General features: G+C 38.6%; 1 protein-coding gene across 1 annotated transcript in view; it reads right to left on the bottom strand.

Moving 5' to 3' along the window:
• The window catches only part of LOC136885885 (two pore channel protein 1), a 77,054-nt gene that overhangs the window by 46,805 nt on the left and 17,020 nt on the right, over positions 1-13,229 (bottom strand). The window contains exon 5 of the mRNA XM_067158574.2: positions 9,025-9,338. Within this exon, the coding sequence (XP_067014675.2) occupies positions 9,025-9,338 (314 nt within the window). The remainder of the gene's footprint in view (positions 1-9,024; positions 9,339-13,229) is intronic.

Here is a 13,229-nt window from a genome sequence, read left to right as displayed (position 1 = left end):
TACGAGAGATGTTTTGTGTCAAAACTTAATTTCCATAAACTTTACTACATACTTAGTAATACAGTTTCTTGAAAAGGTAATGGATAATTTATCAGTTAACAATACAACTGAGTACCATGTAGGCCATGCCGAGTGACAGAACATCCTGTGATTGCGACGTAATATAGTTATGTTATTCAGTATGTAAAGCCAGAGCTGTGGTTTGAAGACAATGCAACTTACATGTGTTTCAGTTTAAAGGACTAAGAAACATTGACTGATGAGCAGAAGGCAACACGGATGGAAATTACTGGAGAATTCGTTGAGATGTGCAACCAAGATCCATCTCTTCTGAAAACCATCATCACAAGCGAGGAGAGCTGGTGCCACCAGTTTAATCCGTAGACCAAGCGACAATCAATGGTATGGTGTTCACCAATTTCCCAAGTCCCAGAAAGAGTCGCCTTCAAGACATTGTTGATCGCCTTTTTTGACAGCAATGCCATGATCCACCAGAAATTCATACCAGAGGGTCAAACTGTCAACATCGCAATCAACAAGAACATTTTTAAATGGTTGCTGCTACACATTCTGCACGTTTGTCCACAGCTGTACAGAACTTAAAAGTGGAGTCTCCTCTACAACAATGCCCGCCCACACATTGCGATATGTGTGTGCTCTCTAACATCCTCCATAATGCTCAGATCTGGCACCAGGAGACTTCTTTTTGTTTCCCTGCCTCAAGGGAATACTGAAAGGCACACACTGTGCTGATATACCGGACCTACGAAGAATGTGATGAATGCTTTGATCTATTCAACAGATGCCTCCACTGCCAATTTCCAGTATCTGTATATACATTACCGGAGTGTGTGGCCAATCGAGAGTACTTTGAAGGCAACTAAAGATATTCTGTTTATAACATCTATTTTCTTTGTTATGGTATCATTCACCAAACATTTTAGTTGCACCTTGTACAACAAATTCAGGAAGCTAGGTAAAAGGACAGAAAAATATACAGTAAAAAGGATAAACACTATAATAAAACAAATTACGAACATACATTTTCATTTTAAACAAGTTATACCTTTCAGCATTCAGTGTGCAACAATGCTAGTTCTCTTGCCTTCATTATTAACCTAGAACATTGCTTCAGGATCCTCCACTCTTCCATTCTCTTAAAATGTCCAAATCACCTCCGCTTGTTAAGATTTTGCACTCCAATTACCTGTTTGAATTTCTCAGTTCTTACCCTGTCCTTTCTAGTCTTTCCTAATCACCCTAACCCAAACCCCATAGCACTACAGCCCTTGAAGGGCCTTGGCCTACCAAGCGACCGCTGCTCAGACCGAAACTAAAAATTTAATTTCACTGAACTGGATTTTACTCTCCTGTCTTCTTGTCAGAATCCGGGTGTCAGAAGGGGGCAATAATACGTCTTATACATCGCCTCTTTACACCTCCTCAGTACTTCTGTCTTTCACATCAAGCTCTTCACACACTGGTAAAATTAATTTCCCTTTTGTATCCTTTTACTAATCTCCATGTCCAATATGCATCAGTTCACTTCCCAAGTACCGGTAATTGAAGCTTTCCATAACTTTACGATTGTATCATCCAATTACAAGTTGTCCATTTCATGACCGTATTGATGAATATAATCAAGAAGTTAGTAAAATAACCACCTAATCGATATTATATTATTGACTCAGGCAAAATTGAATATAAATTAGCACTTACAGGACATGTTTCGACCACTTAGTGGTCCTCTTCAGCTGCATAAAGAAAGAATTGAGAAGAAAAAACATTAGGACAATAAGCACAAATAATAAAAGTTCTTTGGAGACTCCTGCCTCTCGTTCTTGTTTGGAAAAGATGTTTATTCCACGCTGTCTAGAGGGTTTGTCTTTGAGCGCGACCTGGTGAAGTAACGATGTGACACAGTCTGACAGTTCATGCAAAGCTCTGGAGAGAAGGGAAGTAGAGATATAATCAAACACGACATCACAGAAGCATAGCCCAATCTCCCTCCTCCCTCACATGATATTTAGATGACGACAAAACTCTACTTCCCTTCTCTCCAGAGCCTTGCATGAACTGTCAGACTGTGTCACATTGTTACTTCACCAGGTTGCGCTCAAAGACAAACCCTCTAGACAGCGCAGAATAAACATCTTTTCCAAACAAGAACGAGAGGCAAGATGTCCTGTTCTGATGACCTCCATTTTTTAACAAAGAAGTCTCCAAAGAACTTTTATTGTTTGTGCTTTTTTTTTTTTTTTTTGCTAGGGGCTTTACGTCGCACCGACACAGATAGGTCATATGGCGACGATGGGATAGGAAAGGCCTAGGAGTTGGAAGGAAGCGGCCGTGGCCTTAATTAAGGTACAGCCCCAGCATTTGCCTGGTGTGAAAATGGGAAACCACGGAAAACCATCTTCAGGGCTGCCGATAGTGGGATTCGAACCTACTATCTCCCGGATGCAAGCTCATATCCGCGATTTGTGCTTATTGTCCTAATGTTTTTTCTTCTCAATTCTTTCTTTATACAGCTGAAGAGGACCACTAAGTGGTCGAAACATGTCCTGTAAGTGCTAATTTATATTCAATTTTGCCTGAGGCAATAATAAAGTATTAATTAGGTGGTTATTTTACTAACTTTTTGTATCATCCAATATTTTTGCCTTGTCAACACCATTGTCTTGTTTGTGGAGACACATATTTTCTCTGTTCTACAAATCCCACTCAAGGTTCACCAAAAAAAATGTTGATATCGAGTCTGTTCTCATCATCCTCCGGTAAGGTTCTGGCTCTTCTTTTGACACCGACATTTGTATCTTTTTTTAATTTTTTTAAATTTTAATTTTCAAGTGTCTCACAGGTTTCTGGCTTTATAGAGTTTAGAGAGAATGAAATTGTTCACTAACATATAATCTTTAAGTTTTCAGTCCGTCAGAACTAATTAAGAAAACATTTTATTAGTAACAGAACCCAGTAGACAATGCCTAGAAAAGAACATTCCATTGTTTGGAAAAGATGTTTATTCTGCGCTGTCTAGAGGGTTTGTCTTTGAGCGGGTGAAAGTGGTTTTCCGTGTTTTCCCATTTTCACACCAGGCAAATGCCAGAAATGAAACATGATATTCTGTTATTAATTAAATGTCTCTTTTCCAGCAGATTTCCTCAGTTTTCTCAATCTTGCATTAGTTTTGAAAGACTGAAAGGTTGAAACCTAAAAGAAAATGGCTTCCATTTTCATCCCTCGACACCGACCTCCATATGTCGTACTGTCCCCATCAAAACCTTGCTTTCCGCAAAAATAATGATGTGTCTGCTAATAGCCAGTGCCATTCCTACAATATGTGTTATTTTCAAGATATCAGTGGTGACAGATTCCATATCATTCAGCCAGGTATTGTGGAAAGCTGAAGTCATTTTGTGTATTTGCCTTTTCACCCTCTGCAGTAAAGAGAGAGTGAGTGAGTGTATGTATGTGTGTGTGTGTGTGTGTGTGTGTGTGTGTGTGTGTGTGCGCGCGCGCGCGCGCGCGCGCGCGAGATCACGTGATATGCTGGCTCAGCTCAAGGCTAAACTTGTATCTATCAATTGTGCGTAAGGTGAAACATTCTCTGAAGCAAGCGAACCAATTATAGGAAGCAATTGTGTAGTAAATACGCCAATAGTAATGTTTCTAAATGCCACACCTCCAACCTTAAGGATATTTAATCCCAGTGATATTCCCTAAACCTCCCCTTTTTCTTCGAGACATTCTTGAAATATTCACCGAGAGAGCCAAATTAAGTTTATATTTATTCTGGTCTGGCTCGGACTTTTCGTATTTTTTACTTGTCAGTTTCACCTTATACTTACTTTATTCAGAAGAGGACTACAGACCCAGGATTGAACGACAGTACCAGCTTTACAATGTCATCTACATTTCCAAGAGGACCACCTCAGTCAACGTGGGATTCATCATCAACTACGAACATGTGGCACTAAACATGTAAGCGTCGCCAGCATCGAAGGAGGGACATGAGGGGCAAAGGAACCTAGCAGACTACAGATGGGGAATCGAGTTTCATCATAAAATTTAAGTACAATTTAGCAATATTATCTGTCCATCTATTTAGAAAATTTAACGTTCTTCTTCAATAGAACTGTAGTTCTATTAGTTGTGAGTAGCTTTGAAATATTTTCTTACTTCATTCTTTCCCAGGTACAGGTAAATTTGAGAGAGAATATGTGTGTATTGGGTTCTATTAGACTAGAAGGACAGTAGTTTGTCTTCTGAAATGTTACTACCTCAGTGTGATTTCTAAAAATAAGAATTTGATAATCATTACCCTCCCGGATAAATAAGAATTTAAAGTATCCTTTTTATATCTTATGAAACATTGTGGGATAAATTGTAGGTTGCGCTTCATTCACTGCATTGCCACATGATATTGCAGATTGCATCACCTTCTAGAAATATTTATTTCAGATGTCTATGGTAGACTTAGAAATCAATAGTAATAATAAGAAGAAATCGGGTTAAATGGAACCATAAAGGTCGTGAGTGATAAATGAAGTTAGAGTTGTTCATGTGGAATAAGTGTTGTGCTCAGCTGCTGATGTATCTACCTGGAAAATGGTATGCCTGCGGGCAATTGTGTAAATTTTGGAAGCATTAGTTATGGGATACAATGTGTCCTGATAAATGTGTGGAGCACGTGTTGAAAAGTATTTCAACATCTGAATAATAATAACAACTTATAGACACTCAATGATGACGTGATAGAGTAGAGTCAATGTTAACCCAGATGTTGTGGATAGTTATTGTTTCTACCCAGTCTTCTGAATAATAAAATGATTTTGGAATATACTGTCATTGTAATGTTAGAGTAAGGTTCAATTAAGTGATAATTCATCTTCAATCATATGTCAGGTGTTGACAGTATGAATTTAACAGAAGGTCATCAGTCAATGCAATGAAACCTTTTCCTCATAAAAGTCATGTATAAAAATAAAGCCTAGGATTCAAATATAACTTGTAAATAAATTTTGAGTATCCTGAGTGCATGGAATGAATGTGATTGTAGTCAGAAATATTTTTCAGTGTCATTTATTTGAAATGTGCTTCCCAATCTGACCACGTGTCCATCACGGTGGACCAGATTATTCCAGCGTTGTCAGTGCTTTTGTTCGTTTATGGTGGATTGTTGTTCAATTCCTAAGGCAAAGATTAGCGATAGAATTAATCCAGTGATAAAATGAATTAGTCTGAACTGAATAAGATCGATTAATTTGCTAAAAATAAGCAAGAACAGGCAAAGTAAAGAACTGCAATATAAATGTAAACAACATTTATTAAGTCTTATTTAAAGCCATAATCGACTCTAAATATTCATATAATAATTATTCCAAGGGTATTTATGACTCAAATATTCTAATTAATAATCATAACTTGTGTCAATCGAGAGACTATCTTCATTTTAAAATAGTTATGATGATGCTGAGATCATATCCAGATTAGGCCTAGAAATCAGCAATGACAGAGTCGTGTGTTTCTACTATAGTGTACAGATTAGGTTTAGGGATAGCATGGTCATCAACCATGTGCACTAAGTAGACATTTACTTTTTTTTTTTTGTTTTAATAATGCACCTGGTATTATATTTAAAGATTACAATGATCATTTATGGATATGTTATTAGGATGGATCAGTTATCCAAGGATAGGAAGGAGTTCTTCCATTTATTTAATGCTTGCGCAGCCAGAAGATGAGGCTAATTTTCATTATTTATTCTTTTGCAGAATATTCCAGATATGCCAGCATCAGCAAAAATCCAGCAATGTGAATTTATAAAATATATATTTATTTTGGCAATTGTAAATTCGTGAGTTAATCAGGCAACATTCAGCAAGAGATGATTTTGTTAACATTTTCTTTTACCTGTGCATATCTTAAAATAAATGGCAAGCCTGTTTTAAATTGTTTTCTTTTGTATTGTCGTCAACCCTTGTCCTTTAGATGCCTCTAAAATTGGGACAGCTAGCAAATGAATGGTCCACCTTGGGATCTCTCGTATGCTTGCTAAGTTAGACTGGGTAAATAGACCTCCACTTCTTTACATGCTGCCATCCTCCATGTGTGGTATAGCCCCATAGGCCTAAAGTAATTTTGTTCTAATTTGTATAGTTTTAATGTTGTCGAGATGGAAATGGCATATCTTTGAAGATGAAGATCTCTGCCTTCCTTCTGCATATGAATCACCTCAAAGCAGACTTTCCTTTATTTTTTCTTTCTCTCACTCTCTTGAGTTTGAAATAGTCTGATCTCTTTTTGCTTGAGAGTACATAGACTTAAATTTTTGCTGCATTCTAGCGAATGTTTGTATCACAACACGACGTTTTCTTATGTAGACTGATAGTGTACATCACCTTCTTTCCACAGATATTCATGTTGACATGATCTGGTAAGCATTCATATAATTATTTCAACACCTTGAAACCTCGTAAGATACATAATTGCTTGGCTCGCAGTCACTTTGAGATACGATACTGTGTGGTGCGACATAGTTTGAACCTGGGATTTGTGCTAAATGAATCTTTGAACTGTTGTTTTCAGTTCTACTGCTCAAATTTTTTGAGGTAAAGACTACCCCTACTTTATGTTGCATCATGAAACAACCCATGCAAATACAAGAACATCAATTTCATTCCTTATAAAATATGGAAGGTCTCATCTTCATTAGTAGACTATAAAGGTAAATATACACTGCCCAACAAAAAAACTGAAGCCCCCGGAAGGGGAGGAGGAAATGTAATGAAACTTCACGTGTTGAGAGGGAATGTGATGTTATTTCAGTGATTACAAAATCGAGTCAAGTTTACAAATAATTTGGCAATACAAGCCCATTTATCAGTATGACGTTCCACCCCCTCTGGTCTGGATGCATGTAGTGATTCGGTTGGGAAGGAGGCATAAAGCCGTTGTATCCTGTCCTGAGGCAAGCTGGCCCACAGCCATTGTAACTGATCCTTGATATCTTGGATACCGGCACTGGAACGAAGTTGACGTCCAAGCTGGTCCCATACGTTCTATCGGGGTCAGATCTAGGGATCTTCCCAGCCACGACAGTACCTCAATGTCCCGCAGATAGTTCATGGACACATGTGCCATCCTGCATTGTCCTGTTAAAAATGGCACCACAATACTGTCACATAAGAGGTAATACAAGAGGACGCAACATGTCCGTGACGTACCGTTGTGCCGTCAATATTTATCAGCTGTGACCACACCATGACACCAGAAGTAACACCACTGTACCTCTCCCCAGGTTGCCACTATACTCGCAGACGATGGTCATCCAAGGTAATGTAGAACCGCGATTCATCACTGAACACAATACGATGCTATTCACCAGCAGTCCATGCTTCCCGATCACAGCACCACTCCAAACGCAGTCGGTTGTGTTGTGGTGTTAATGGCAGCGTGCGCACGGGACGGTAATTCCCTAGTCCGGCTGCTGCTAGTCTACAACCACTGGTGCGGGATGACACATAATGTTGCAGGGAATCCATTACTTGTTCTCGGATGGCAGGCGCAGGTGTGAAGAGGTTATGATGAACTTGGTGCACAATACGGTGATCCTCCCTTGTGGTGCTCAGACATGGTCGACTGGAACCTTGATGACAAGCATGCCTGTCCTCACGTTCCCATGTAGTCCAATATGGAGCCATTGTCACATTCAAATTTTTCACAAAACTGGATATTGCCTTCTTTGATCAGCTGGCCAAATGGAGACCCATAATGACACCCCTTTCAAACTCGCTCAGGTGCTGATAACGCTGTCTCACATGAACATGCAGCATCTCTTTGTCCTTCACAGTGATAACTCAAAATCTGACGCTGTTCATGCCCGTTATATGCCCTATCAGGCCTGGTAACAACATTAAACACGAACAACACTAATGAGCTCTGGTGGCCGTTCTACCTGTCACAGAGAACTGGAACACTAATCAGTTACATACCCGCCGATGGTGAGTACGTGTACAAAGTTACATTGACATCCAACTATTTCTTCTGGGTGCTTAAATTTATTTTTACTTTTACAAGTTGTTTTACGTCGCACCAACACAGATAGGTCCTATGGCGATGATAGGGCAGGAAAGGGCTAGTGGGAAACCACGGAAAACCATCTTCAGGGCTGCCGACAGTGGAGTTCGAACCCACTATCTCCCGGATACTGGATACTGGCCGCACTTAAGCGACTGCAGCTATCAAGCTCGGTAAATTATTTTGTCAGGCAGTGTGTGTGTGTGTGCGTGTGTGTACAAAGTCAGTGAGCGTAAACGACATTCTTTTGAGAATACTGTAAATGCTTGAAAATAATTTGGGCTAAACTGTTCTAACAATGAATTTTTGAAAAGATCCCTGCGTTTTCTTAGAGCTCACACCTGAATCACCATAGTACACTGGGTAACGCAGCACTCAACTGTTCCAAGTCACTGAAGGGTTAACAAATTGTTCAATAATAATAATTAATGTTGATGGCTTTACGTTTCACTAACTACTTTTATGGTTTTTGAAGGTGCCGAGGTGGCAGAATTTAGTCCCACAGAAGTTCTTTTACATGCCAGTAAATCTACCAACACGAGGCTGACATATCTGAGCACCTTCAAATACCACCGGACTGAGCCAGAATCAAACCTGCTAAGTTGGGGTCAGAAGGCCAGCGCCTCAACCGTTTGAGCTACTCAGCCCGGCAAAAATTGTTTAATAAGGCAACCTCTAACAATTAGAAGGTATCAGCAGAAAATCTCATGAGTGGATAAACTGTAAATACAATATTTAAAGAAAGAAACCTTAGCCAGTGGGACTAAACAAAAGACCCCAACAGTTCAGCGCCATTCAATAAAGGACTGCAAGGGGGTTAAGGCACAATATATCTACATTCTAGCCTGAGTAAAATCACAAACAAACAAACAAACAAACAAACAAACAAACAAACAAACAAACAAACAAACAAACAAACAAACAAACAAACACATAATAACCTACTTGGCAGTGGTGAGAAGCACAAACATGCTGACGAAACTGTCGTGGAGTGTGGTGAAGTGCTGGTCCCTGGGATCGGCGGAGAAAAGGAAGTAGCCAAGCAAGCCGTAGATGCAGACAAAGAAGAGTAACAGGCCAAGCATATCCACGATGGGGGGAACCGACTGGAAGATTTGGCGTATAAAGCGTCGTACTCCTCCGCAATGCCGAGTGTCCACCAAGAAGATGGGGCGCAAGGCTCGCGTCACTCGAAAGTGGGATGACTGACGCACCAGTACCGTGATCGCTTCCACAACCATGATACCTAGCACACAACACTAAGCAATGCAATGGTTAATAACAAGTTTTTCAAAGATTTGTTAAAAATTAGTTACAACAATTTTAAAAATGACAAAAGTTCAACTGCATTTATCGTGATTGACATAACATTCACACAGAACACTAAGCAAATAAAATAACGCATGCAACATAAAGAAAACTCTCAATCAGCATAATCTTGGAAATATATTTTCGTACAGACCAGTAAAATATGACTGTTACAAAGGAAAATGTGTTAAATAATTTTTTAGCTTGCAATGGTATTAAGATCAGGGTTGAATGGAAAAATAACACAAATAAAGACATCTAGAAGGATATATAATGGTGGGCAGCCTCCGGAGAGGCAGGTCTTTCTACCTGACGCCTACAGGCGACCTCTGCATCTGTGAGAAAGGGGCCCTACCTAAGATGAATTCTAATAATGAAGATAGCACCAAATACCGCAACCCCCAGGGCAGGGGAATTAACCATTGAAAGTTAAAATCCCTGACCTAACTGGGAATCGAACCCAGGATCCTTTGAATGAACTAAAGGCCAACATGCTAATCATGTTAGATATTATGTATTTATTCATTGTAATTTTTTATTATCACCATGGACTGATTTAGTGCCACAGACCGCGTTGGTTGCAGGTGACCTTTCTGTTTACATTACAAGATGGCTAGAATGTCAACAATGTATGTTTGAGCTCTCTGAGCTGACGGTCGCATTCACTTCAGCATGTCCCCGATCAAGAGAACTGCACATATACTGTAAGTCTAAATGATATTTACAATAAGATTGTATGGTTGTTTTTGTATGAAGCTACATTATTTCGCTAATAAACAAGAAGAGCCAATTACTACACTCTCTGATCGTGATTATACTTCTTCTCCCATCACCACCTTATTCATGACAATATATTCAGCAGCTCACTCAGAACTTCTGGAGGAGATGATCAAATGAATACATCAATAACTTACAGCTAAGGAATAAATGGGCAACGAAACATCCCTATCTTCAGCCTGGAGACCTAGTCATACTGAAAGAAGATAACGTACCTCTTATGCAGTGGAGGATGGCAATCACGAATGTGCATCCCAGTAGTGACGGATTAATTCGTGTAGTGACTATGCACATGAATAACGGTGAATGTAAAGGGCCTATTCACAAGCTCTGTCCCATACCCTCTATTAAATAGAAAAGGCAAGATGCCTTTTGGTGGGCACTAAATCAGTCCATGGTGATAACACAAATGACTTAGCTTGCAATGAATAAATAAATACATAATATCTAACAAATCATTTAACCACAAAGCCAGACTGTATAACAATTATTCCTGAAGAGTGAATAAATATCAAATGTTTTAGAACATTGACTGCAAATAGTTAAGGAGCACATGTCATTAAAACATCAACACTGTTCAACAAGTATGACAAACAGGTAAAAACAGGGATCACCATAAAATTGTACGTAATGGAAAGAAACAACCAATGATAAATAAAGTCATATGCAGGTAGGATAAACCCAATAACAGGTCAGCAACAGGAGGAAAACAATAGAAAGAGGGGATCAGGAGGGCAAGCAACAACAATCACTGAAGGGACATCTTGACAGATTTTCAGTTTTAATGTAGGAAGTGTAAGATCAGAACAAAACTGAATAAAGGCAGCAAAATGGAAAAGAGAAAAGGATAAAGATGAATACAGGTGATAAAAGACTAAAAATACACAGACCTGTCATTGTGTTTATTCCACAATGTGTGCCTTTGTACCAGATATGAATGTTGACGTGTGGTTTTATTGACTATCAACATGATTTCAATTGCGTATCTCGTGCAAAACTTGCTCTACTGGAACCAAATAGCACAGGTCAAAAGAGAGGGTGCCACAACAGAGAACATAGCTATAAGTTGAGTCGCGCAACAGGGTTGTGTCCTGTCACCTCCCCTTTTTAATATCTACTCAGAGACTTAAGGATCAGTGCAGCATTTGGTCTGTTCATGAATATTGGCACCAACAAGCTGACTGTATTTGCAAAAACACCAAAATAGCCCTCCCTACACATCAACGACACAAATGTTCAGCAAGTGTCATCCTTCAAATATCTTGGGACGATAGTGACTGAGCATTGCAATCCCAAGAACAAAATCTTATCCAGGATCAAGCAAGCCAAAAATTTGTTAAACAGTATGAGGGCCCTATTCACCAGCAGAGATCTCAACCGTCAGCTCTGAGTTCAGATGTTGCGATGCTATGTTTTACCTGACCTTCTGTTTGATTTTCAAGGCTGAACTCTCACGCCTTTGCTGGAGAAGTAGACTGAAGCTTTCAAAATGTACTTGTACAGAAGAATGCTTTGAATATCCTGGATAGAAAGGAAGACAAATGAGAAAGTCCTCAATTTGTTAAATAAGGAAAAAAAAAAAAAAAAGTGCTTCTAACAACTATCAAGGAGCGAAAGCTTAGATACATCGGGCATGTCATGAGATTAAATAACACTTGAATGTTTTATTATTCATCCACCTATTCAATACAATACAATTTTAATAATTAGGACATTGTCCTTATCAAAGTTGTTAACATGAAATCAATATATTATATGGTACATGTTTCGCCTATCAATAGTAGACATCATCAGCCACATTTTTCACCTTAGGATAGATCAGGTACCTGATTGGAAATAATTTATGAATGTTGTTAAAAACTATGTTGTTTAAAAGGTATTGGAGATTGTTAAACACTATTACAATATAAAATGTAGTATGCTGTTATTTGACAATATTTGTGATAATATTTGAGTCTAAAAACATGATAATTATTTGACAATTATGACATATTAAAAGATATTACAATAGAGATAAAAATCAGAAAACACATTCCATTTAGTTGTCAGATGATGTATTGTCAAAAATTTATGGAAAGTTGAGCAATGGTAATGGTCATTGGTTCTTGAAGTTCTAAAATATTGATTTTCATTTATTTGCTTATAAATATTGGAGAATTTTCATATTGTCTGGTTCCTTTTGAGATAATAGTAGTTGGAAATGTTGGTGCCAAAGGCTATATTGAAGTCTTTGTAGGCGTCATTATACCACATTTTTTGATGTGGTAAGAGTTTGTAATGGGTATGGCTCTTTGCTGTTGGGCGTGTTGAGGTGAGCGTATTAGAAGGAAGGGAATGTTGTTGTCATTCGGTGGTTAGCCAAAGATATGATGAGTTCCCTTCGACTGCTGAGATGTTAGCTTACGTTGAGAGTTTTAGAGTAACTGGCAGTCGCCGAGCTCTTACTACAACACACGTATGGAATGTGTTTTCTGATTTTTATCTCTATTGTAATATCTTTTAATATGTCATAATTGTCAAATAATTATAATGTTTTTAGACTCCAATATTATCACAAATAATGTCAAATAACAGCATACTACATTTTATATTGTAATAGTGTTTAACAATCTCCAATACTTTTTAAACGACATAGTTTTTAACAACATTCATAAATTATTTCCAATCAGGTACCTGATCTATCCTAAGGTGAAAAATGTGGCTGATGATGCCTACTATTGATAGGCTATTTGGTTTACGTCGCACCGACACAGATATGTCTTACGGCGACGATGGGATAGGAAAGGCCTAGGAATTGGAAGGAAGCGACCGTGGCCTTAATTAAGGTACAGCCCCGGCATTTGCCTGGTGTGAAAATGGGAAACCACGGAAAACCATCTTCAGGGCTGCCGACAGTGGGGCTCGAACCCACTATCTCCCAATTACTGGATACTGGCCGCACTTAAGCGACTGCAGCTATCGAGCTCCACTATTGATAGGCGAAACATGTACCATATAATATATTGATTTCATGTTAACAACTTTCATAAGGACAATGTCCTAATTATTAAAATTGTATTGTACTG

This window comes from Anabrus simplex, chromosome X (genome assembly GCF_040414725.1).
Source record: "Anabrus simplex isolate iqAnaSimp1 chromosome X, ASM4041472v1, whole genome shotgun sequence".
Taxonomy (NCBI): Eukaryota; Metazoa; Arthropoda; class Insecta; order Orthoptera; family Tettigoniidae; genus Anabrus; species Anabrus simplex.
The sequence above is the reverse complement of the archived record's forward strand: the minus strand, read 5'-3'. Positions and strand labels throughout refer to the sequence as shown.